This window comes from Syngnathoides biaculeatus, chromosome 6 (genome assembly GCF_019802595.1).
Source record: "Syngnathoides biaculeatus isolate LvHL_M chromosome 6, ASM1980259v1, whole genome shotgun sequence".
Classification (NCBI taxonomy): Eukaryota; Metazoa; Chordata; class Actinopteri; order Syngnathiformes; family Syngnathidae; genus Syngnathoides; species Syngnathoides biaculeatus.
The window spans coordinates 7,865,021-7,892,948 of NC_084645.1; the positions used below are offsets into that span (position 1 = coordinate 7,865,021).

Here is a 27,928-nt window from a genome sequence, read left to right on the forward strand (position 1 = left end):
GTGTGCTAAGAGCCAATAAAGCGACTTTGACAGCAATGTTCGATGCTCTGTGTCATTACTAGTCCCGCTATTGAGTAGACAAAACAAAAATAACAAAGTACAATGTTCAAGTGTTTGAGCCAGAATACACACAGGCGGAACTTGACGTGTTGGAGAGGGGGCGTGACGCTCACGGAGGGAATAACATGGACCTCGGAGATGTTCCAGACCTGCTTGTTTTGAAAGACTTTTGTTCGTGTTCTCTTTGTGATCTAATGCCAACTGTGGTGGAATGCCAGTGTTGTCGTGGGTTTGAAAAGGTCAAACAAAAAATGGAGCATCCCGGAATGTACATGGATCACGATCAACTTGTTTGCATAACATAAATACTAAATAATAGTTGTTTGTTTGGACAAAGACGTGTTACATATCAATTTACTTATGAATCATGACAGTTGGGTGAAAGGACCACTTTGTACATCCAGTGGAAAATCTTTTTTTATTTTTAACTTTCTTGGAATCCTATGGTGACGTCAGGGGCAGGGTCAAGGATGTTTCTTCCGGGTCTGGCTGTGAAAGCTGTCACATCTCCAGATTTTGCTTGGATTTAAAAAGTATTCTTTATTTTCCTTTTTTTTTTTCAATTTCCAAAATATATGTAATGATAATGTTACTTCACGTTGGAGGGTTTATTGTACATATGAATTTTGGGGAGTCTTCCTTTAACACAGTGTCCCAACTTCAAGAGAATCGGGGTTGTATTTATATCACATTCTTCAGGCCTGTTGCAAATTAACCGAACTAGGCAAGTGGGAGAGAGAAAATCGGTCTACCGCTAAGATGGAAAAAAAAATTGTCGACATAAAAAGACAATGTTGGGCCAATGGAAAGCTGCCAAAAAAACAGAGGGCCACTGAAGCATCACTGGGTTTTATCGATGGGGTAGGGGGCTTAGCTCCGAGATCATGCACAAGATTCAACCGAATGTAGCATGCAAGCACAGAATTTCACAAGCAGCTAACAAAGACTGAAAATTTCCATCTTAAGACTTTTGGGCATATTTTAAAACAAGACAATATTAGGCTTTACACGGTCAGGATTTTTGAGGGAGATCAGGGAGTTAAAAAAAAAAAAAAAAAAGCTCACCAAGCTGACCACAAGATTAAACAATGTGTATGTATATACAGTGAGACAAAAATAAATAGCCAGCCAGTAATTTTGCAAGTTCTGCCATTTGAAATGATAGAAGGGCCTGTAATTTTCATCATAGGTATACCTCACCTCAGAGTGACAAAATGAGGAGGAAAAGGCCCCCCAAAATCATGGTCTGTTTTATTTATTTACTTTAAAAAAATCTGAGCAAATTATGGTGGGAAATATTTGCTCACCAACAAGCAAGATTTCTGGCCTTTAGAGACATATAACTCCTTTAAGAAGCTCCTATGTCCTCCACTTGTTGCCTGTATTAATAGCACCTCTTTGTGAACTATAAAATATAGTGTAAAAAGACACCTTTCCACAACCTTAAACAGTCACACTCCAAACTCCACTATGGAATAAAAAAAATAAATTGTAGACCTGCACCAGGCTGGGAAGACTCACTCCAATATCCACTGTGAGAGTATAAAACCATCCATTTTCCAAGCCTCACAAGGTTTGCGGGAGTGCTGAACCCAATCCCAGCTAACTACGGGCGAAAGGGGTACTACACCCTGAACTGGTCGCCAGTCAATCGCAGGGGGGAAAATATCAACACCATCACTGAGCGGGAATCGATCCCATGCTGCCTGCATTGGGGTCCACACAAAATCACACCCTGTGGGGTCAAAACAAACCAAAAATTCCACTTCACAATTGTGTCCCACTTGATGATTCTTGGCCAAAAAAAAAAATATATATATATATATATATATATATATATGAAGAGTTTGTTTTCAAAATGAGACGTATCCGTTTTTTTTTTTCATTTTGAGAAAAGGGCTTGGTATTGAAGTGAAAACAATAAACTCAATTTATGTTTCTAACTATTGGGGGATGGAAAGAGATGCTAAAAAGTAACTAAACACCATACTACAAAAAATATTGGCTTTAATATTCACCGAGTTTTTTTTGATGACAAATTTCATTTTTTCTCCAAAATGAGACATATCCAAACATTCTACTCTTGGCAAAGTGAGACATATCCAAATTTCGACTTAAACCTTCAGGAGCAGCTTTATTTTTTTAAAAAAATCAGTTGCTTTTGATAGGGAATCATGAAAACTATTTGCCTTTCAACATTTCAAGCATTTTAAAATCATATTTAAGACCATGACCACCACATTTAGAGAGTTAGGTATCAGAAATAAGGGTCAGTCACCAGTCACAATTTTCACAATTAGCTCACTAATGTCAGATGTTGAAAAAGGAGATGAAAAAATGGGAATTTCTTTTAAAAAGGTGTTTTTCAGTTATTTAGAAACTGTTTGTTTGTTCAGTATGAGGTCTTGGAAAGGCTGAGTTTACATCATTGTAATTTTGTGTATCTGTATGCGATTCTGCAATCCGACATCTGCAGGCATTGTGTCACTCAGTTGATGTGAGATCATTAAGAAAGTAAACTGCTTCAAACCAGTCTACCAAGGTTAATATGGGTTGCGAGGGATACCAGCAGAAAAAAAATAGGTAGTCGATCTCATACATCTCCAAAATGAAATCAGTTTCAAACTCACAAATTCACTGTTTGAAATCTGACTCATTGAGTCTGCTTTCTTTTGATTTTATTTATAGCTGTCGCTGTCGGGGGAAAGAACACTGCAGAATATGATATAAGTCTGTAGTAATAATAACAGTATTCATAATGCTCATAGACAGAAATTGAGTCTACTCCAAGGGTGTTGATTTCCTTTTAATGTCAACTTTTCTTAAGTCATAGCCGATAACTTTCCTTATAAAAAATGGCAAAAAAAAAGATTGCATAGAATTATAAAAATTTATTCATTCATTAATGATCGTTGGTGAAATATTTTGAACAACAAAATTACTATTCAAGCATTACACAATCATAGACAAAACAGTATGTTTATTACATTCAGATACAATGGTACTTGGATGAGAACTGAAGTATTAAATTGCAATAATTTCATAAAGAATTAAAATTAAATAGGAAAAGCACCCTCACAATGGGACAGCCTGCAAGTAAACCAGCACAATTACTGATTCATTTATTCGATATTATTAAACATTGATAAACAAAATACAAGACTTAGTTCAGCTTGAAAGCAAGAAACACTGTAAAGATAAAATAGACAAAAATGCATGCCAAGGATCCAAATAAAAAAACATTTGTATCACATGGCAAAATAATGAAAAGGTTTGCTACTGACTGTACTGGATATTTTTCAGTATAAACAAAAACAATCTACAAAGATCAAAAGTCTTTATTTTCTTTCAATTCATAAGTAGAAAAGAAACATTACTGATTCACACATCAGTAGATTCTATTAAAAATAGAATTCATGTAAAAGAAAATCCAAATGTGATTAAAAAAGGAAACAATAGGTCAACTTCACAAAGAGAAAAAATAGGGTCTACTATCATAGCAAGCGCTTCTTCTTTTCTGACCCCGTTTCCGCTGGGTTTCTTTTCCTTCCCAGCTTCATTCTCTCCGGTGTCTCGTACATAAAATCAAACTCGGCATTAGCATCTCTCTCAAACGTGGGCGCAGCCATTTTGGATGATGATGTGGAAGATACCGGAACTTCCCTCGAGACGAATTCTGATTGGATGCTGCTTGCTTCAGCAGCGCACGCTGACTGAACGAAATTGTCGCATTTTGCTCTAAATAAGATCTCGATATGTCGCATTTTGAAATAAAACGCGATCTTCCTTGGCTGATATAGAACGATATGTTGTACTTTCAACAAAAATCAGAGTATCCCGATAACTACCATTCGGAGCTGGATAATTTTGGCGCGAGTTTCGTAAATCTGAAAAAAATGCCTATGTCGCGTTTTGAAAACAAACTCTTCATATATATATATATATATATATATATTATATATATATATATATATATATATATATATATATATAATATCTTTGTTTGAAGCCTGAAATGTGGAAAAAGGTTGAAATCTTCAAGGGGGCCAAATACTTTCACAAGGCATAGTGCCTGAATAGTGTTTGAAGTGCATGTTATGTGTAAATGATTTATTCGCTCATCGTTCTGGTTGTTTTCTTGGCTGCTGGTTGTGCCATGATTTTGGTTCAGTGAGACACCGTGTGAGAGGATGTAATGTTTGGCTGGGGAGTTGTTTCCACTTTTCGCCCTTGGGGGGCAGTTAAGGTTGTTCTTCTACTAGAGGCACAGCTGTAGAACGTTGGCCTCAATGTTCTGAGGACCGAGGTTCAAATCCCGACCCCGCCTGTGTGGAGTTTGCATGTTCTCCCAGTACCTGAGTGGGTTTTACCCGGGCACTCTGGTTTCCTCCCACATCCCAAAAACATGCAATAATTGGAGACCCTAAATTGCTTCTAGGTGTAATTGTAAGTGCGACTGTTGCCTGGTTCTATGTACAGTGCCTTGTGAAAGTATTCGGCCCCTTGAACTTTTCAAACTTTCACCACATTTCAGGATTCAAACATAAAGATATCAAATTATTTTTTTTTTGTCAAGAATCCACAACAAGTGGGACACAATCGTGAAGTGGAACAAAATTTATTGGATATTTTAAACGTTTTTAACAAATAAAAACCTGAAAAGTGGAACATGCAATATTATTCGGCCCATTGCATTACTACTTTGTAGCGCCACCTTTTGCTGTAATTACAGCTGCGAGTTGCTTGGAGTATGTCTATCAGTTTTGCACATCAAGAAACTGAAATTCTTGCCCATTCTTCCCTGCAAAACAGGTCAAGCTCAGTGAGGTTGGATGTAGAGCGTTTGTGAACAGCAGTCTTCAGGTCTCCCCACAGATTCTCGATTTGATTCTGGTCTGGAATTTGACTTGGCCTTTCTAACACCTGGATACGTTTATTTTTGAACCATTCCGTTGTAGATTTGGCTTTATGTTTTGGATCATTGTCCTGTTGGAAGATAAATCTTCGTCCCAGTCTCAGGTCTTTTGCAGACTCCAACAGTTTTCCTCCAGAATGATCCTATATTGAGCTCCATTCATCTTCCCATCAATTTTAACCATCTTCCCTGTCGCTGCTGAAGAAAAGCAGGCCCAAACCATGAGGCTGCATCACCATGTTTGACAGTAGGAATGGTGTGTTCTGGGTGATGACCTGTGTTGCTTTTATGCCAAACATGTCATTTTTCATTGTTGCCAAAAAGTTAAATTTTGGTTTCATCTGACCAAAGCACCTTCTTCCACGTGTTTGTTGTGTCTCCCAAGTGGCTTTAAACGAGACTTTTCATGGATATCTTTTGAGAAAAGGCTTTCTTCCTGCCACTTATCCATAAAGGCCAGATTTGTATAGTGTACAACTGATTGTTGTCCTATGGACAGACTCTCCACCTCAGCAGTAGATCTCTGCAATTCATCCAGAGTGATCATGGACCTCTTGGCGGCATCTCTGATTAGTCTTCTGCTTGTTCGAGGTGAAAATTTAGAGCAGGGGTGTCAAACTCAAATTCACAGTGGGGCGAAGTTTTAAATTGAACGTAGCTACGGGCCAAGGTTGAACAAATGAACCTTTTAATATGGAACCAAACAAGTGTGTATTGCTTGTAACACCGGCGGGCCATCTCTAATATTAACTTGAAATTGCCTTGCAGGCCAAATATAATTACACATTTGGCCCGTGGCCCAGAGTTCGTTTAGAGGGACGGGTCTTATTAGAGTTGCAATGGTCTGATACCACTTCCATTTCAATATTATTGCTTGCACAGTACTCTTTGAGATGTTTAAAGCTTGGGAAATCTTTTTGGGTCCAAATCCAGCTTTAAACTTCTCCACAACACTATCGCCGACCTGCCTTGGGTGTTCCTTAGTTTTCATGATGCTCTCTGCACTTTAAACAGAACCCTGAGACTATCACAGAGCAGGTGCATTTATATAGAGACTTGATTACACACAGGTGGATTCTATGTATCATCAGTCAACACTGGATCATTCAGAGATCCTCACTGAACTTCCTGAGTGAGTTTGCTGCACTGAAAGTAAAGGGGCCGAATAATATTGCACGACCCACTTTTCGGTTGTGTTTTTTTTTTTTTTTGTTTTGTTAAAAAGTATAAAACATCCAATAGTTTTCATTCCACTTCACGATTGAGTCCTACTTGTTGATTCTTGAAAAAAAAAATGATTTGATATCTTTGTTTAAAGCCTGAAATGTGGTGAAAGGTTGAAAAGTTCAAGGGGGCCGAATACTTTCACAAGGCACTGTACCCTGTGATTGGCTGGCAACCAGTTCACGATGTGCCCTGCCTCCTTCCCATTAACAGCTGTGATTGGCTCCAGCAGTCCCGTGACCGAGGATGAGGGCTCAGAAAATGGATGGATGGATGTTCTACTTACAAAAATCAAGCTGCAATTGTCTCTCAGTGCCTCGTGATTGCCACCATGCCTGCGCCCAATAATACGGTGTGCCTCATGCATGTGTTAAATACAGAAATTGCACCTGCAACTATGACGGCGCCTTTTAATACGATGCCCCTTATGGTTGTGAAAATACGGTACATGTCCAGGTCCGTCTGAAGTATTTGAGAGAGCATTTAGATCAGTTGTGGGAACCCCTTTTTTGTCCCAAGACAGGGGTGGCCAAACCTTTTTGCCCCAAGAAGTGGAGGGAGCAAAGAACACATGTGCAGGAGTGTATTGTCGCAGCGACAGCTATGAAAAGAGCAAGAGACCTATATAGGAGGCGAATTTGCCAGCCTGCCACAATGCGCCTTTCTGTTCACATGCACAGTGACACCTCAGAAAAGACCAGAATTGGTCAAACCGACTGTCAATCAACACGACGCGATCAACGCATTGGGCACACCTGAATCAAGCGATGGGATAAATCAGGGGTCGGCAACCTGAAACACTCAGAGCCATATCCACCCAGTTTCCACGGAAAAGATAACACTGGGAGTCGCAAACACTTCTTGACATCTTTTTTTTGTGTCCAAACGCCCTCTCAAGAATTAATATAGATCTTTATACTTGTAAAATATGGTTTCTTGTGAAATCCATGCACTCTTCCATGTTTCAGAAAAGTAACTTTTTAACTCTTACTGAAAATTTTTTCTTTCAAATGAATTAAAAAGCTGAACTTAAATTATTGATCTAGCATGAAGCCATCATCCTTTGGGCTTTCGCACCGTGAAGCAGAGCCTAGGCGTGAATCTAAAAATATGGTAAAATCTGTAATTATGAGTGTGCCCCTTTCAGAGCGCAGAGTAAAGTAGACTCGACGGTAGAATGAGTGTGACCAAACACCATCTCTTTGTTGGAGAGTTCGATGTGGTGCCGGAGTGTTAATTTAAAAAAAAAAAAAAAAAAAAAGCAACCAACAAACCCAGAGGTGACTCCTGTTCCATTGCCCATGGTATTAAAATACAATGGGAAAAAGACCACTATTTCCCAGAACAAAGGTGAAATATATTTGCAAAATAACTTCCTGAATATTTATTTTGGTTTGTCCTGAACCTCCGCGCACAGTGTATACAAATCAGGGCTGTAGTAAGTGACTTTCATCTTTACGCAGCACTGTAAGCTGCCGTCTGGGAGATTTGTCGGCGTCTTGGAGAGTGTTGCGCATATTTTGAGCGATAATGTGTTTCGAGATCACAATAATCTTACAATTTACGACTACAATTAAATAAACGTATAAACATAAAATACTTTGTCCAGATATTGTGCAGTTTTGATGTTGGTGGGCTTTCCGCGCATGCCAGCTGTCAAATGTGCCTGCTTGGAACATCACGTACTGTGAAACATCCCTGAAGAAGGCAAATGGTGAACACCGAGTGTGAAGAAAGAAGTTTAAAACTTTGACAACATAAAAGACATGATACACATTTTTGAGACAAATAACATACACTTCAAACGGAAACTTCTTTTCCCAAGCCACGCAGAGCCGCCATGCAGCAACATAAGGATGAAGGAGCTGCATGTGGCCCCAGAACCAGAGGTCGCCAACCCCTGGGATAGATGATAGCCTTACGTCTTTTATTTTGTTATTTTTTTTTTTTTTTAAATCAAGCGCTTGTCTAAAACTGCCTCAAGACCGATGTATTGAGCACCCCTGCCCCAAAGTCTACTTTTCAAGCAACCAACCCTCCCGCAAAGTACCTTTTTGGGTTTAGGGGCTTGTCTGTGGGAACCATATCTCTGGTTGGAGGGCGCAGAGTACTACAAGTGAGCTAAAATTCTGGCCGTTGACACAGCTCAGCACAAATCTATGTTGATATACCATGCATTACTGTATGACCCAGTCTTGTACAACACAACATAATTAAAATTGTTAATTTTTTTGTCATTTCTAGTTTCCGCCAATAACTTGCACTGAAATGAATTAGCCAGGGGTGCATAGTCTGGAGGGTAGCTGTGACAGCCAGTCTCCAGCACAATTTCAAATGTTCATCAGTGAGCGTAGAATGGTACTTGGACTTAATGATCTTTATGTGGGGAAAAGGCTGAATCACATAGTGGGATCAAATAACGTGTAGATGCAGTCAGAAAGGTAGCACATTTCCTCATGTTGGGCTATTTAAGGTCTGTGAGGAAGATACAAAAATGCAGTGAAAACCAGGCAGAATCTCCAATGTCTTTCAACATTTCCTGGATTGGTCAGTTCACCGAGGATGTTATCGCGATAACTCTTATTTTAGCTCTTCCTTAAATATCATCATCCCAGGTATTTTGGTTGACAAACTCTTCCTCCTTGGACTATCTCCTTCCATCTGCTGCTGGATTAAAGACTTTCTCACAAACCATCCACAGTCTGTCAGACTTGGCCGCTCTTCCTCAACCACCCTCAACACTGCATCCCCTCAAGGTTGTGCACTGAGCCATTTCCTATACTCTCTGTATACATATGACTGGATACCCGCCCATCCCAGCAACTCTGTGATTCAGTTTGGAGATGATACCACTGTGATTGGGCTTATCTCAAAAGGAGAAGAGTCTGCCGAAAGAGATGAGATTGTAAATCCGCTGGAATTGTATTCAGCAAATAACCTCACATTCAACTTCACAAAAACGAAGGAAATAAACCTAGACTTCCAGAAGTGCACCATGGTCCCCATCCTACTGTTCATCAATGGAGTGTGTGTGGAGACTGTCCACTCCTTCAGATTTCTGGGAGTCTACATCACACATAAACTCATCAGGACTGTAAATACCATGGCATCGCGAAAAGGGGCAAGCAGCAACTCCACTTCTTGCGCGTGCTCACAAAGAGCAATCTGGAAGCTCAGCTGCTGTTTGGCTTTCTACAAAACCACTGTGGAAAGCATCCTCACATACTGCATCACAGTGTGGTATGCTAGATGTACAACAGCAGACGGGAAAGATCTGCAAAGAGTGATCAACAGCGCCCAGAAGTTCATTGGCTCCTCTCTGCTCTCCCGAGAGCACAGCGGAGCTACTAACATTGTTAAAGACTCTTCCCATCCTGGTTACCACCTGTTTAACCTCCTGCCCTCTGGCAGTTCTGTAAAAAAACAAAGACAAGCAGACTCAAAGACAGCTTTTTCCCTAGAGAGCTAATACTGTACTGTGCTCATAAGGCAACAAATGGTCCAGGGATAATCCGCGAGCTAGCAATCACCACCTTCAACTTAAGACCACTAAACATAACAGTACAGTAATCTAAAATTATGCAACTGGACTTCTTGTTTACTTTTCTTGGTTTTCTGGGTAACAGAAGAGTACAGATAAGTAATAACCTTACCAATGCCTGGGCATAAGGAATAAGACTGAAAAACAAATTTACTGGATTTATTTAATTATTTATTTTGAAGTTGTTATTGGCAATAACTGCCTTGATTGTGAATATTTATTTTTCTGAGTTACTTTACCTCATATGTAAAATCTGCTTTTTCTTTCGGCGTGTCCCGTTAGGGGTCGCCACAGCGTGCGATGAGAAACCTTTTTATTCTTCTCATAATCTGAAGGTTCCATCCGTCCATTTTCCAAGCCATTTATCTTGACAAGATCGTGAGGTTGCTGGAGCCAATCCCAAACAACTTCAGGCGAAAGGCAGACTACAACCTGAACTCACTAGTTGCTAGTCAGTCGCAGGGCACATATCGACACTTATTTAGTGAAATCACATTTATATGTTGGACTAAAGTTGAAAACTTCTTTTCTCCTTCTTTTTCTTTCGGCTTGTCCCGTTAGGGGTCCCCACAGCGTGTCATCTTTTTCCATCTCAACCTATCACGTGCATCCTCCTCTCTAACACCCACTGTCCTCATGTCCGCCCTCACAACACAACACAGTACATTGCTCCAGTTCCTCCTGCTGCTGTTTCCAGCGTCTCACCATCAATTCATTTATGCCAAGTTTATGTGCAGCAGCTGTTTCCTTTTTTATTGGCCATTTTGATTGCTTTTAGCTTGAAAGCTGCGTCATATGCATTTCTTTCGGCTTGTCTCGTTAGGGGTCGCCACAGCGTGTCATCTTTTTCCATCTAAGCCTATCTCATGCATTTTCTTCTCTAACACCCACTTTCCTCATGTCCTCCCTCACAACATCCATCAACATTTTCTTTGGTTTTCCTCTCGCTCTTTTGCCTGGCAGCTCCAACCTCAACACCCTTCTACCAATATACTCTCTTTCCTCTGAACATGTCCAAACCATCGAGGTCTGCTCTCTCTAATCTTGTCTCCAAAACATCTAACTTTGGCTGTCTCTCTCATGAGCTAATTTCTAATCCAATCCAACCTTTTCACACTAAGCGAGAACCTCAGCATCTTCATTTATACTACCTCCAGTTCTGCTTCCTGTTGTTTCTTCAGGGCCACCGTCTCTAATCTGTACATCATGGCCGGCCTCACCGTTTTATAAATTTTGCCCTTCATCCTGGCGAATACTCTTCTGTCACATAGAATACCAGACACCTTCCGCCAACTGTTCCACCCCGCGTGGAACAGTTTTTTCACTTCCTTACCGCAATCTCCATTGCTCTATATTGTTGACCCCAACTATTTGATGTCGTCCACCTTCGATATTCCTCATATTTAAAATGCTCTATTTTATTCGTGCAAGCACCTTGTGGGGAAGCATTTATTTCGTTGTATGCACAGTTACATAATGACAATAAAAGCTTTTAATTGATTTGATATATACATGCTATATATACAATATAGCTTTATAGCGACACTATCTTAAAACATACAGTAGCATGAATGCACGCTATTTAAAAATGCACCCGGCGCAAAACTGAGTTTGATTGTACTTTACTGATGTATTTAACAATGTAAACTGAGTTAGGTTGTACTCTATTGAAGTATTTAACAATGTACGTACTCCTGTTATTTTTTGATTAATCCTTATCCACAAAGCGTTACCGACAAGCGTGGAGGTAGAAGCATGCAGGTGAATTATATTTTGTGCAGATGATGTAATCTGAAGAAAGTTACTGACTGTAAAACAGTGGTAAGGGAGAGTGTAGCTCGACAGCAAAGGATGGTGGTGTGTAGGATGACTCTGGTGGTGGGCAGGAAGATTTAGAAGACAAAGGTAGAGGAGAGAACCATGTGGTGGAAGTTGAGAAAGGATGAATGTTTTGCGGCATTCCAGAAAGAGGTGAGACAGGCTCTCGATGACCAGGAGGAGCTTCATGAAGACTGGATTACTACAGCCAAGGTGATCTGAGAGACGAGCAGGAGAGTACTTGGTGTGTCGTCTGGCAGGAAAGGGTCTCCCAGGCAGGAGAGTACTTAGGGTGTCTTCTGGTAGGAAACGGGAGAAGGAGACTTGGTGGTGGAACCCCAAAATACAAGAAGTCGTCCAAGGTAAGAGATTAGCAAAGAAGAACGAGGACACGGAGAGGACTGAGGAGAGGCATAAGGAATACATTAAAATGTGTTGTAGGGCGAAGGTAGAGGTGGCAAAGGCTAGACGAGGCATATGACGACATGTACTCCAGGTTGGATACGAAAAAAGGAGAAAAGAAGCTCTACAGGTTGGCCAGACAGAGGGATAGAGATGGGAAGGATGTGCAGCAAGTAAAGATGATTAAGGATAGCGATGGAAATGTTGACTGGTGCCAGTAGTGTAATAAATAATGGAAAGACTACTTTGAGAAGTTAATGAATGAAGAAAATGGGAGAAAAGGTAGAGTAGAAGAGGCAAGCGTGAATGAGCGGCAAGTGGCTTTGATTAGTAATAGAGTAGTTAGAAAGGCACGGAACAGAATGAAAAATGGAAAGACAGTTGGTCCCGATGACATACCAGTGGAGGTATGGAAGCTATTTGGTGAGGTGGCTCTGGAATTTTTGACCAACCTATTCAATAGAATACTAGCGGGAGAGAAGATGCCAGAAGAATGGAGGAAAAGTGTGCTCGTTCCCATTTTGAAGAACAAAGGCGATGTTCAGTACTGTGGAAACTACAGAGAAATATAGATGATGAGCCACACAATGAAGTCTTGGAAAAGAGTAGTGGAGACGAGACTCAGAACAGAAGTAAGTATCTGCGAGCAACAGTATGGTTTCATGGCTGGAAAGAGTACCGCAGATGCACTATTTGCCTTGAAGATGTTCGTGGAAAAGTACAGAGAAGGTCAGAAGGAGCTACATTGTATCTTTGTAGACCTTAAGAAAGCCCATGACAAAGTACAAAGAGAGGAACTATGGTACTGCATGCGCAAGTCTGGTGTGGTGGAGAAATGGTGGAGAAATATGTTAGAATAGTACAGAACATGTATGAGGTCAGAAGAACAGTGGTGATATGTGCCGTTGGTGTGTCAGAATTTAAGAAGAGGTGGGACTGCTTCAGGGTTCCGCGCTGAGCCCCTTCCTGTTTGCGGTAGTAATGAAAAGGCTGACAGACGAGGTTAGACTGGATTGCCCTTGGACCATGATGTTCCCAGATGATATTGTGATCTGCAGTGAAAGCAGGGAACAGGCAGAGGAACAGTTAGAAAGATGGAGGTACGCACTGGAAAGGAGAGGAATAAAGATTAGCCATAGTAAAACAGAATATATGTGCGTGAATGAGAGGGCCGGAGGAGGAAGAGTGAAGCTCCAGTGAGAAGAGATAGCGAAGGTGGATGACTTCAAATAGCTGGGGTCAACAATACAGAGCAATGGAGAGTGTGGTAAGGAAGTGAAGAAACGCGTCCAAGCGGGGTGGAACAGTTGCCGGAAAGTGTCTGGTGTTCTATGTGACAGAAGAGTATCCGCCAGGATGAAGGGCAAAATTTATAAAACTGTGGTGAGCCCAGCCATGATGTACGGATTAGAGACGGTGGTCCTAAAGAAACAACAGGAAGCAGAACTTGAGGTAGCAGAAATGAAGATGTTGAGGTTCTCGCTTGGTGTGAACAGGTTGGATAGGATTAGAAATGAGAGGGACAGCCAAAGTTGGATGTTTTGGAGAAAAGATGAGAGAGCAGACTTCGATGGTTTGGACAGGTTCAGAGGCGAGTGAGTGAGTGTGTTTGGTAGAAGGGTCCTGAGGATGCAGCTGCCAGGTAAAAGAGCGAGAGGAAGACCAAAGAAAAGGTTGATGGAGTTTGTGAGCAAAGGATATGAGGACAGTGGGTGTTAGAGACAAGGATGCACGAGATAGGCTTAAATGGAAAAAGATGACATGCTGTGGCGACCCCTAACAGGACATGCCGAAAGAAGAAGATATATCTCAAAATATTAAAGGCAACTCATTATACTATTAGTATTACTAGATCTTAGGTCTTTCTAATGCGGGGAAAAGGGCAATTTTAGACGTCTTTTTACTGAATAGTTCACTCAATTCATTTGTCTTGTAATAAGATGGCATATTTTAAGCATATTTTAATGACAAATGTGATTTTGTGCTACCCATTGATAGGGGGATGGGGGAAAAAAAATCTGGGCTTGGCCCTGGGGGAAACCTCTGCACAATTTTTGGGGGGGGTCAGGACTTAGAAATTTTACTTTCAATTTTTGTCTGAATTTTGTCCACAGATATCGCCAGAATGCACCACACCCATCAATTTTTTTTTCAAACATTTTCCGGGGGGCATGACCCCCGACCTCCTTGCAGGACTTATTTGTATTTTCAGCCAAGTCTACTTTGATCTCTGCGTTTGTCCAATTAATATTGCATGTTTTTGGGATGTGGGAGGAAACCAGAGTGCCCTGAGAAAACTCACGCTGGCACAGGGAGGGCTGGGATTGAACCCGGGTCCTCAGACCTTTGAGCCCAACCCTTTCCAGCTACTCCACCATGCCGCCACCATTTGTATTGTATTGTATTAAAAGTACATGACCATACCTCAAGTAGCCTTATATCCTTTTCAGTCCTGAGCACTGATGACCACCAACACACGTTTTGTTTCTCCAATTTCTTCTGTTAAAATCGATGGCATCCACTCATGCTATCATTCCTATGGTAACGACTGTATGTAGTCGTATTTTAGTTGACGAGGTAAAAGCCCACTATTGTAAAAAACGGGATACAATATTTTATTGCAGTAGTCTGATATAATGCAAATGTGACAGCAAATTTCTGATATCAAAGATGATGCTAATTATCAGCCGAGACTGATGGGTTAGATGGCTGTAAAGTCTATTATTCAGATTGGAATGCTTTCAATAAAAAATCTTAAAATTATTTTGTATTCTAATGTAGTTAAGATGTAAATATAGTCAGCCAGACCCTCTGAGAATGCAAAGTTATCAGTGCCCTTACCATCATTGGTGTCCTACAGTTTCGTGATTTGTTTTGTTTTTTAACACATAAGAACAACATTCCTCTTTTTGTTTCATGTTTGGGTTGGGCAAAACACCATTCCAGCAACAGATTTTTCCTCATGTTTTTTAAGATGCAGCTCACTATTTCTTACTTGTTTTAGTGCACTAGAGGGATTATTATTTTCAGGGAAAGTGATCTGTTATACTGTATGTACAGTATGTACAAATGTAAGCAACTACATGTAGCTTGACCTACGACAACTTGAGAATTGATGTTAGGGACAGAGTATCTTTTTTTGGAACCATCAACACAAAGTTGTGCTTTTAAAAATAGCTATTATCCGCTTTAAAACATTTACTTTTTCATGCCTTATAGATGTTGAAGAAGGCCACCATCCGAAAGGAACAGGAGCCAGACTTCGAGGAGAAGCGTTTCAATGTGACGATTGGAGAAGATGAGAGAGAATTTGACAAGGAAAACGAATTCTTCAGGGACCGTAGCTACCGCATTATCAGAGAGTATGCTCTACTTGCATTTACAATGCTATTCTTAATGCTCACTTGAAATGAATCCCTGACATGACATGTATGTTACTTGTTTAAGAGGCTTTTCAAAGATGGCCACTTACAGTGAAGAAAATAAGTATTTGAACACCCTGCTATATTGCAAGTTCTCCCACTTGGAAATTATGGAGGGGTCTGAAATTTTCATCGTAGGTACAAGTCCACTGTGCGGGGAAAAAAGTAAAATCCAGAAATCACAACGATTTTTGTGATATAGCTGCAAATAAATATTTTAACACCTCTCTATCAGCTAGAATTCTGACCCTCAAAGACCTGTTAGTCCACCTTTAAAAGTACACCTCCACTCCATGTATTATCCAGAATCAAATGCACCTGTGTGAGGTCGTTAGCTGCATAAAGACACCTGTCCACCCCATACAATCAGTAAGAGTCAAACTTGAAACATGGCCAAGAACAAACAGCTGTCCAAAGACACCAGAGGCAAAATTGTACAACTCTACACGGCTGGAAAGTGCTACAGAGAAATTGCCAAGCAGCTTGGTGGGGGGAAAAAAAAAAAAAAGGCCCACTGTTGGAGCAATCATTACAAAATGGAAGAAGCTAAAATGGTGGTCAATCTCAATCGTAGTGGAGCTCCATGCAAGATTTCACCTCGTGGGGTCTCAATGATCCTTAGAAATTTGAGGAATCAGCCCAGGACTACACAACAGGACTTGGTCACTGTCCTGGAAAGAGCTGAGACCACTGTTTGAAAAGTGACTGTTGGTTATACACTAAGACGTCATGGTTTGAAATCATGCATGACACGGAAGGTTCCCCTACTGAAACCAGCACATGTCAAGTCCCGTCTTGAGTTTGCCATTGACCATTTGGATGATGTGGAGGAGTCATGGGCTAAGGTTTTGTGGTCAGATGAGACCAAAATGGAACTTTTTGGTCATAATTTCGCTAACCGTGTTTGGAGGAAAACGAATGATGTTAGATCCCAAGAACACCATCCCTACTGTGAAGCATGGGGGTGGTACCATCATGCTTTGGGGGTCTTTTTCTGCATTGGGACAGGCCGACTGCACTGTTTTAAGGAGAGGATGACCACGACCATGTATTGTGAGATTTTGGGGAACAACTTCCAATATGGTCCAATGGGATTCCAGTCTAATCTCATCTGTCAGCCTATCCATTACCACAGCAAACAGGAAGGGGCTCAGAGTTGATACAGATGAAGTCCCACCTCCATCTTAAATTCTTCTGTCACACCTACACCACACCTCACCACTGTTCTGCTGCCCTCATACATGTCCTGTACTATTCTAACATATTTCTCCGCCACCCGAGATTTACACATGCAGTACCATAGTTCCTCTCCACTGTTTTCATGGAAGTTGTAGGCTCTTCTTTTGTCTCTTCACTGAGCCTTTACCCCTTTGAAAAGAAACTTTCTAAAGACGTGTATTTTACCCATTTTTCTACGTTTTGGGGGTCAATTCTGACGCTTAAGTGACCAAGATGTAACCAAGAGGATACGGTCATTTTTCAAAATAAAATATTATTCAGACTTGGATAATTAATATAACAGAGCTAATTTATTATTTCTATGGCAGCCCGGTACCAATTGATCCACGGACCAGTACCGGTCCGCGGCTTGGGGACTACTGGCATAGAGGATCCATATTTAATGCCAAAGTCGATGTTTTTGTCGATAAAAAATTTGACTGTTAATTCGCTTCCACTTGTCTTGGACAACTGGATATACACATGTATCTGGTGAAGAAGTCGTCAAGATTTACACAGTAGTTTGAAAGCGTATAAAAGTCTGGACGCGTGCAAATACTTAATTGCTGGATCTGTTCTCAATCAGGAATAAATCCCACATAGTGATGATCCAATCAGATTTTTTTAATAAAAATACCAATATTTAAATAAATGGCCCCTGGTTTTACACAAACTCGCATTCATAAACTATAATTGGAAGAAAAAAAAATCTGACAGGGGGGAGTTTCCTCTGTACATGGAAGTGTATTGCTGCCACGCTCTTACCTCCTTAACCTCTTTGTGACAGATGGTTTATTTTTTTATATTTTTAAATACGCATAATATATAATTATAAATACTTATTGATAATTTGAGATTGAGAAGAATAAATCCTACCTGAAATGAAATGATCGCTACACATGCGTGTGTATTTCGTTGTGCACCATCCATCCCGATTAATTCCCGAAATCCGTCGGTCTTCTCTCGTCTTTTAAGATGGTTTTCTATCGAATGATGTCTTTGAAGAACTGTCTCATATGTTGTGACAACCAACAGCACAGCAGGTCTCAGGCAATTTGAAAAATCTGCTCCGGTTCAACAACTCGTGCGCTGCTAAGCAGCTTTGTTTGACCGGCAATATGGCGCCATGAAAACTGATGTCACGTGCACGATGGCTATAGTTCCCACAGCTCTGCAAATCCCCTTTATTAAAAATGGGAACTAGCAGTTTTCTTCCATTCTTCAGGCATCTTCTCGCCCCCTAGTATTCTGTTGAATTAAGTTGATCAAAACCTCCAAAGCTACCTCTCCAAATTGATTGCATACTTCCACAGGTCTGTCATCAGGACCAACTGCTTTTCCATTTTTCATCCTTTTTAGTGCCTTCCTAACTTCTCCCTTACCTATGCCACGTCCTGGTCCATCACACTTGCCTCTTCTACTTTTACGTCTTTTCATTCGTTCAACTTCTCAAAGAATTATTTCCATCTATGTAGCTCACTGCTGGCAGCAGTAAAGACATTTCTATCTCTATCCTAATCACACTTACCTGCTGCTCATCCTTCCTATCTTTATCCCTCTTTGGCCAACCTGTAGAGATCCTTTTCGGCTTCTTTCGTGTCCAACCTGGTGTACATGTCATCATAATACTTCTTGTTTAGCCTTCGCCACCTCTCCCTTTGCCCTATGTTGCATTTCAATGTATTCCTTTCACCTCTCCTCAGTCGTCTGGGTCCCACTTCTTTGCTAACCACTTTCCTTGTAGGACTGCCTGTATTTTGGTGTTCCATCACCAAGTCTCCCTCTCCCCTTTGCTACCGGATTACACACCACGTACTCTCCTGCCTGTTTCTCTGATCACCTTGGCTGTAACTTACTTGGAAGCACTTAAAAGTGTTAGACTTGACTCAGAACTTACCCGTTTCAACTTGGGACTTTGCTCCAGACTTGAGCATTAGTTGTGACCTGCAAAACACTGACCCGGTCCCATTGAGACCAGTTTCCAGACCATTGAGATCGGGGTCCATGAGGCCAATTTTTTTCTCAGCTAGCAGACAAGCCCCTTTAGAATCTCATATTTAGCAAGCAGTTTTTTGAACTGTAAAACAAGTTTTGTTTGACACTGGGAAAGTAAACAATTTCTAAAGATGTTTTTAGAAGTGGTGTTGAGTTTAAGTGCAAGTGCATATTGCAAGGTGTTCTGTGTACAGGTTAGATAGATTGAACATCATTATTTGAGCTTATTGATCTTTTGTCTATATGAAAACCACATTTTGCAGGTAAGACTGCATTAAGTTACTTGACTTGTCTGAGAAGAAAAGGACTTAGAACTTTGTCTTTATGCTTAAGACTCGAGATTCCTATCTCTGGAGATGTTCTTTCATTATCCCCAAGCTCAAGGTTCTATCTTAGCTTGAAAGATGTTGATTAAATAACACTTCACTGTGATACTGTTGTAGTTAAGTAAGCTTCTCCAAATACACATTTTCTCTTCAAATCAAATGTTTTTTGTTTTGAAACGACAGTCTTTTTAATATTTGAATTGTTCTTGCAGAGAAATGGATATCAGAGAGCCAATATATGGGTAAGTATAGTTTTCTTTGTTTAAAGCTAGTTTTATCAACCCATCTCGTACAGCTGATTTTAGTGAAACCTCAGTTTACGAACAGTTCCATTTACAAATAATATGGGTTACGTACATAATCTTCATAGAAAAATTCCCTGTAGTTACTCGTAGTTCTAGTAATGAGACACATTTGCATGGAAAATGTGATTGGTGCTTCTCTTATCAATTCAATCTATCAATCTGTTTCAATGCTTGCTGATCACCCACGGCTCGCTCTTTGCGGCCTGCGATCTGCTTTGTTGTTTGACACCCATGTTGAAGATTTCTGTGAAACTAAATGCACAATGAAAATAATTCCCCTCATTTTATATTAAAATATGAGGCCTCGTTTTAGATATCTGCAGCTCATCCAGTTGATGGAAAACCCTGTTGACGATCAGGCCAATATTGCATTTGACCATGGAAAAGATTTGGCATCAAATATGTAAAAATCACACGCAAACATAGTATCACATAGTTAATGTACAGTTTCTTGTGAAAGTATTCGGCCCCCTTGAACTTTTCAACCTTTCGCCACATTTCAGGCTTCAAACATAAAGATATAATTTTTCTTTTTTTTTGTCAAGAATTAACAAGTGGGACACAATCGTGAAGTGTAGTGAAATTTATTGGATATTTTGAACTTTTTTAGCAAATAAAATCCTGAAAAGTGGGGCGTGCAATATTATTCGGCCCCTTTACTGTCAGTACAGCAAATTTACTCCAGAAGTTCAGTGGGGATCTCTGATTGATCCAGTGTTGACTGATGATGATAAATAGAATCCACCTGTGTGTAATCAAGTCTCCGTATAAATGCACCTGCTCTGTGATAGTCTCAGGGTTTTGTTTATAGTGAAGAGAGCTTCATGAAAACCAAGGAACACACCAGGGAGGTCCGAGATACTGTTGTGGAGAGGTTTAAAGCTTAAAGATTTGGATACAAAAAGATTTCCCAAGCTTTAAACATCTCAAGGAGCACTGTGCAAGCAATCATATTGAAATGGAAGGAGTATCAGACCACTGCAAATCTACAAAGACCCGGCCGTCCCTCTGAACTTTCACCTTGAACAAGTAGAAGACTGATCAGAGATGCAGCCAAGAGGCCCATGATCACTCTGGATGAACTGCAGAGATCTACAGCTGAGGTGTGAGAGTCTGTCCATAGGACAACAATCAGTCATACACTGCACAAATGTGGCCTTTATGGAAGAGTGGCAAGAATAAAGCTATTTCCCAAAGATATCCATAAAAAGTCTTGTTTAAAGTTTGCCACAAGCCACCTGGGAGGCACACCAAACAAGTGGAAGAAGGTGCTCTGGTCAGATAAAAGCAAAATCAAAGTTTTTGATTGCAATGCAAAACGATATGTTTGGCGTAAATGCAACACAGCTCATCAACCTGAATATACCATCCCCACTGTCAAACATGGTGGTGGCAGCCTCATGGTTTAGGCCAGCTTTTCTTAAGCAGGGACAGGGAAGATGGTTAAAATTGATGGGAAGATGAATGGAGCTCAATACAGGACCATTCTGGAGGAAAACCTGTTGGAGTCTGCAAAAGACCTGAGACAGGAATGGAGATTTGTTTTCCAACAGGACAATGATCCAAAACTTAAGGCAAAATCTACAATGGAATGGTTCACATTTAAACGTATCTCGGTGTTAGAATGGCCAAGTCAAAGTCCAGACCTGAATCCAATCGAGAATCTGTGGGCAGAGCTGAAGATTGCTGTTTACAAACGCTCTCCATCCAACCTCACTGAGCTTGAGCTGTTTTGCAAGGAAGAATGGGGAAGACTTTCAGTTTCTCAATGCAGCTGTAATTGCAGCAAAAGGTGAGCCTACGAAGTATTAATGCAAGAGGGCCGAATAATATTGCATACCCCACTTTTCAGGTTTTTGCTTGTTAAAAAAGTTTAAAATGTCCCATAAATTTCGTTCCACTTCAGGATTGTGTCCCACTCGTTGTTAATTCTTGACAATTTTTTTTTTATTTGATATCTTTGTTTGAAGCCTGAAATGTGGCGAAAGGTTGAAAAGTTCAAGGGGGCCGAATACTTTCACAAGGCACTGTAACAATCATAACGGGCATATATTCTTTCTAATCTGTGAAAACTGTGTGTATTCAAAACCTGCTTTTTTTCCTGACTGTGGCATGAAATCATACTACAATTTCCCGTTTTAGATCAGTTAGGATTACAAACAAATATTATCTAACTTCCAGAATAATGAGGATTTTCTGTCTTAGACGCTTTATAGACACTGTAGTCATGGCTAAAAACATTGGCACATTTTCAACTGTGACTATTTTTGTTTTGTTTTATTTGGTGGTTGTTCTTTTAAGGTGTATTTAAAGTTTAGTTTTTGTAGGTAAATTACCATAACATGTATAATGCACATCTATGTATAATGTGCACCCCTGAAGTTGACCTAAAAATTCTGGAAAACCCCCTCAACCTAATGCATTTTTACAAAACATGATTTTACTTCTATCCATATGATCAAAACATGAAGTATTTTTTTCAATCAATTGTTCTGAACTTAACCACTTTATATGACCATGTAATACTTTTTATTTGTTTTTATTTTGAAATTAACAGCCTTACTTTTGTTTTCTTTCAGGAAAATTTGAAGGGCTTGCCAAAATACATTTTAATGGGATTCAAATTACATTTTCAAGCATTTCAGAAAACCATTACTGTTAAACAAACATAACCATGAAGAAAGGAATGATTGTTGTTGTTCACTCATTAAAAAAATCATAAATTGTGGCAGGATATGTATGTAAATAAACTGTACCCATATGTACGCCAGTCATATTGTAATGAAAGTGTAGACTGCACTTTATTCATAAACCTCTAGTTGACGTCATATTTCAATCAAAGTGTACACCATTCCCATAACCTTTAAGTGGCGGTAGTATTGTGGAATGAACCACTGCAGCCTTTTTAGATGGCGGCATACATTTAGAAAATGAGTTGTTTTTTTTTTTTTTTTTTTTTAAATTTCTCCCTGAACCTATGTATAAACTGCACTATTGACATTTGACAATTAAGGAGTGGGGGTGTACATGAAATTAGTTGTCATATTTGTTGTGATTTTTTCATCCAGCCTTTGGTTAGCATCCCATTCACACTGCACAGATGCATCACCTGAAAATCAAACCCAAACAAATATGTCTTTACTCACTTTAAATAAACTGAAAAATTTACATCTTATCTATCTCAACGGTCTCAGCAGTGATCAGCAGATCTTAATTATGGATGGTTAGTTTCAGAATCTGCAGCATAAAACCCTGATCAGAACACCCCCATTAGGTACACTGATGGTCTAGTGGTACGCACGCCTGACTATGGTACACGCAGCGTGGGATCGAATCCTGCTCAGTGATAGTGTTGATATCTGCCCTGCAACTGACTAGCGATCAGTTCAGGGTTTAGCCCCCCTTTCGCCTGAAGCTAGCTAGGATAGGGTCCGGCTCTCCCGTGACCCTTGTTGAGGATAATCCGCTTAAGTTATAGATGGTTTCTTGTGGAACAAGGCTCTTCATTGAAGAGCTATAATCTTCCTCTTTCATCTTTGTAGTTAGTTAATGAACAAATTCATATTTCTTTCAAATTTTATTCATCGTGGTGTGTTTTCTCTCACGGAAACAATTAAGTTGGTTACCCAAGGTTCCACTAAACTGTGTTCATAAGGCAACGAATGGTCCAGGGGTAGTCAGCGAACCATAAAATCAAATCTAAATATAAACCAATCTCTTTGATGAGTCTCGTCATTTCTGTTTTATATTTACAGTGATCAATATGCTGATCCATACTACGACTATGAAATGGAGGCCCTATGGCGAGGTGGGCAGTATGAAAACTTCAGAGTGCAGTATACGGAAGCTCCTCTTCCTTACCATTATAATGTAAGTATCCTCCATTTATGTATACAGGGTGTTCCTCTATGTCATCCTCACGTAATTTAATCTATGCACGCTACTGCAAATGAGGAAACACGGACCCTTTTTATCACATTAATTGTATGGCATTCTTGATCAAAATTGTCTGGCCCTGGCCCCCCACCTTTACTGAGTGTGCCAGAAGAGAAAAGGTGTGGTGAACATTAAAAAGAAATCAGGAAGTTTGCAGTAAAATTGTTGAAAAATGATGCGATAAACATTGAGGGTCAGATGTGTGAAAAGCAATGTGAATACGGGCTAACGAGGGCCAGGAGAGGGAATGGTAATCACACTAGAGGAATGTTACTTCAGCATTCATCTAGTGTGAGTGAGCACTTTAAGACAGTTGCTGCAAAAATCTGCAGCCATTCTTTGACCCAAAAAATGTGACTTCATAATTCCATAGATTAGTAAAAAAATTGAAAGTAATGTAAAAATTATTTCCATTGACTTTGTTCCCATTCCAGGAACGTGAAAGGGAACGGGACCCTCGGGAGAGGCACAGAGATCGAGAGCGCGAGCGAGATCACCGCGAGCGGGAGCGCAGGCAGAGGGAGCGAGAGCGGGAGAGAGAACGGGAGAAGGAGCGTTTAAGGCGGAAAGAGGAGTGGGAGAGGGACAGGATAAAGCGGGATGAGAAGGAGAGGCCGAAGATTCGTCCTCCACGAGACATCCGAGAAAAGAAAGATGATAAACTCAAACCAGAGTCACCTTTAACTCTACCACCCAAGTAAGTAAGATTTCAACTTGATCAACCATTGGTTTTGTCAAATACAAGGAAACAGCCATGGGGACTCGGTGACTTGTGACTCAAGTCACTCTTTTGATAAACTTGTGACTTGGCAAAAAAAAATTGGGACTTAACTTGACAATTGTGACCTGTTTATTAATTTTGTGTTTGGTTTAATGGTAAAATATAAATTCTTATAGTTTGCAAACACATGGCTAGGAATGACTCTGGAGGATTAACCTGTCAATGGTGGGGTGTACACATGTAGCTATAAAAACTACAAACGTCATGCAGGGATCTTGTTTGATGTGCGTCCCCCATCTGAGATGCACAAAAATGAGCAGGGATGCATCCATCGGCACACAACCGCACAGTATTGCTTACCTTTCCGTGCATGCGTCATGTGTGCATGTTGCCGAGGTGTTTCATCGCATTATTATAATAAGTACTAGGCCTATCATGGTGGTAGCCAATCAGAGCCTGAGTACGATGGGTTATCATTCGATAACTACAACAGACTTTTCTCCTTACTGAAATTTTCACTGTTCACAACACTGCAAGCCTCTGGCGGACCTGCTTTGGTTCAGTTGGTGCACACAACTGGGACTCTTTTGACACTGAATAAAGATGATTCTGATTCTAAAATATATTTTTTGTAAGTTAACTTTTTTTCAGATAACTTTCTCCATTTACTGTTATTGTGAAATGCAGTCCTCCTTGTATTTAGTAAATGAGAGAACAATATACAGTTCTTTTTAAGATGTGCCACCAGTGTAATCATACATTTTCCATGTTTTGTTATGGTCCAGACTTCTTCTAAAGATGATTTTAGTGTCTTTTTTTTTTTTAAAGCTACATAAAATTTCCCATAATGACATAGTTAAAAGCATATTTTTGTGAATTGGGTAAATTTATGAAAAAAAAATATATAAATATAGGTACATAGGTATTCACATTCTTTGCTTTGACACTCAAATTTAAGATCAAGTGCATCTGATTTCCATCAATAATCCTTGAGATCCTTCTAGAACCTGGACTCCACCTGTGGTAAATTGAGTTGATTGAACATCATTTGGAATGGCAACCACCTGTCTATATCAGGTCTCGTAGGCAGTGCATATCAGAGCAGAAAACAAGCAATGAAGTCTAAGGAATTGTTTGCAGACCTCCTAGACCGGATTGTGTCAAGGCACAAATCTTAGGAAGGATACAAAAGAGTTTCAGCAGCATTGAAGGTCCCGAAAGCAGTGTGATCTTGATCATTTGAAAATGGTAGAGGTTTGGAACCACCAGGGAACTTCTAAGATCTATTCGTCCGACTAAGCTGAGTAACTGGTGGAAGGAAGATCCTTGTCAGAAAGGTGGATAAAAACTGGGGATCGCAAAAAACGCTTACTTTCATAATCGGTTTTAACTGAACACCTGTAGCAAAAAAATGATTAACCGTTTTAATATCGGTACCATTGTGGTGTTTACATAATTCACCCGCGGGACCTCGAGTTGGGGTGCGGGGTTCCGCACGGACTGTTTTTATTGTTGCTCATCCGGAGTGACGAGTTCAGAGTTCCCGCCGTTATGCGAGTAGTGTTTTGATGTCTGCCAATAAAACAAGTTTTGTTCCAGTGTCCGACACTCCGCCTCCGACTCCTTCGATCGTTAATTTACTCCGCTGTGATGGGGTAGTTTGTATACAATATTGACAAACAAGCTTTGAATGTGGCTTTCAACAAAGTACTCGAAGTAAAATTTTTGTTCTTTTTTTTTGATAAAAAATTTTTAATGTTAACATTCTTGAAAAAAGTGGAAATGATATTGAAAAAATAGCGCAATGTGGAATACCGGAACCGGAAGAAATTATTAGAAATTTTAACCGATTTCAAAAGTCTGATTACGGTTTCAGTTTTAAACAATCGAAAACCGGTTATAACCGGTTAATTGTAACCGTTTGCGATCCCTAATAAAAACCCTATGGTCACTAAGTCATAACTTCAGTGTTCCCTTGTGGGGATAGAACCATCCAGAGGATCAACCAATTAGTACATATGGCACTAATGAGGCCTTTGGGGTAGGGTGACCAGACAGAAGCCACTTCTCACTAAAAGGCGTGTGGCCGCTTGGAGTTTTCCAAAGGGCATCTTGAGGATTCTCAGACTTGCAGAAACAAAGTTCTCTGGTGCCATGAAATACAGAAACAAAAATAGAACTTTTTGGCCTCAATTGCAAGCGTCATATCTGGAGAAGACGATGCATGGCTCATCACATAGCGAGCACCATCCCTTCTATGACGCCTGATTGTGCCAGCATCATGCTGTGGGGCTGTTTTTCCCCATCCAGGAACTGGGCAACTAGAGGGTAAGATGACTGCTGCCAAATATAGAGAAAATATTTTTAAAAACGTAATCCAATGCTCTACAACTCATACTAGGGCATCGATTCACCTTCCAACCAACGTTCCCTCTAAGCTCTAATTGTGCACTGCTGTGCACAGACATTCTCCGTTCCGCACAAAAAGCCATTCAACCCGAATTGAAAGTATAACATAGCGACTATTCAGTTTGTGGCATTTTCTAATGTGATTTAATGAGTGAGGGATGACTGACTGCTACTTCCATTGGCACGATTCACATGCGTACTGTAAAAAAGGAAAACGAGAAGCCACTGGGTTCTTTTAGTCGCTTTGTAGTGAACACTGCAGGACCACACCAAACTGTCTCTAACATGCTGCTCAGCCACGCACACTCCTGCCTAGTTTACCTTACACCAGCCCCATCCGCTCTTAAAAGGGTACACTCATAGAGTGTCAATGTCAATCAATGTGATTTACAATGACGGTATCCTCATGCGCCACACAACACTGATCCTTGAGTCAGCTACACAGCCTGGGCACAATAGAGTGAAGACGAGCTAGACATGCTGCTTATGTTGACTGTCGATAATAATGGTGAACGTTAAAAAAAAGACATGGTGTTATTTTAAGATGCAGTGACTTTCAGAGTTTCTGAATAGCATAAGAAAAATAAGTGATACTGGACAAGATTTTCTCTTTTTCGAGCAATTGAACCTTAAAACTGCTTTGGAGCGTCATACAGCTTTCAGAATGCATTGCAAAAGATATTGGGCAAGCAATAATTCAGTTTTAAGCCGAGAAAAACAGTCGTGCATATCAATGTGAATTTTTAAAAAGTGAAATAAAATTTGAAGCGCCCTTTCAAATTGAGTTGCCTTGGTTTGGTTAGCAATCTGTTTATTTTGTGTAGTTAACAGAACATGTGTTAAGATTTTCGTTGTAAGTTTGGAAAAACACAAAATTGTTTTTAAAAATGTTCCGATGTTAATGCTGACCTGACCATCGTGCACACATCTGATGTTGCTCACATTAGTCAAAGGGACTTTGTGTGTTTGCTCAAACATGTAAGAAATGAGAAGAAACGTTGTTTGAGGAAGGAAGTGGCTTGAGGAGCAGCTTGTAAATGCCCTGGGGGGCTCCAGCCAGAGCCCAGACTTGAATGTACAAACAGCTCTGGGAAGACGTAAAAATGGGTGTCTATCGACACTGTCCTTCCAATCTGACTGGCCTTGAGAGGATCTGCAGAGAGGAATGGGAGAAAATGCCCCAAACAGCTGTGCTTGTCTCATAGAAACATACCCAAGAAGACTTGAGACTGTGGTTACTGGTAAAGGTGCTTCAACAAAATATTAAGCCAAGGGTGGGAATACTTATGCACCTATTATGCTTAAATGTTTACATTTTCAATAAATTAGCACAACTGTCTGAAAATGTATTTCCTTTTTCATTACAGGATAGTTCAGGGGTGTCAAATAAATTTGTCACCGGCCACATGGTTAGTTTCCCTCAGAGGGCCGTTATACTGAAATCATAAAAATTTTCAGTCGCCTCATAATATTTACACATCAAATTTATGAACTAGTTCTGGAAACAGTAATCAAGAGTAATTGATTTTTCAACTACCGTAATTCCCGGGCAACAGAGCGCACCTTGTTATATGTCTCACCCAGTACATTTGTAAAAGAAATACCATTTGGTACGTACATACGCCGGAGCTGTGTA

General features: G+C 40.2%; 1 protein-coding gene across 3 annotated transcripts in view; it reads left to right on the forward strand.

The window, feature by feature from the left end:
• zc3h18 (zinc finger CCCH-type containing 18) overlaps window positions 1–27,928 on the forward strand; it is a 74,325-nt gene that overhangs the window by 20,834 nt on the left and 25,563 nt on the right. For 2 of the 3 annotated variants that reach the window (XM_061821738.1, XM_061821737.1), the window contains exons 6-9: window positions 15,180–15,322; window positions 19,134–19,163; window positions 22,982–23,096; window positions 23,597–23,859. In XM_061821738.1, coding sequence (XP_061677722.1) covers window positions 15,180–15,322; window positions 19,134–19,163; window positions 22,982–23,096; window positions 23,597–23,859 — 551 coding nt within the window. The remainder of the gene's footprint in view (window positions 1–15,179; window positions 15,323–19,133; window positions 19,164–22,981; window positions 23,097–23,596; window positions 23,860–27,928) is intronic. The other variant, XM_061821739.1, reaches the window with a different exon arrangement.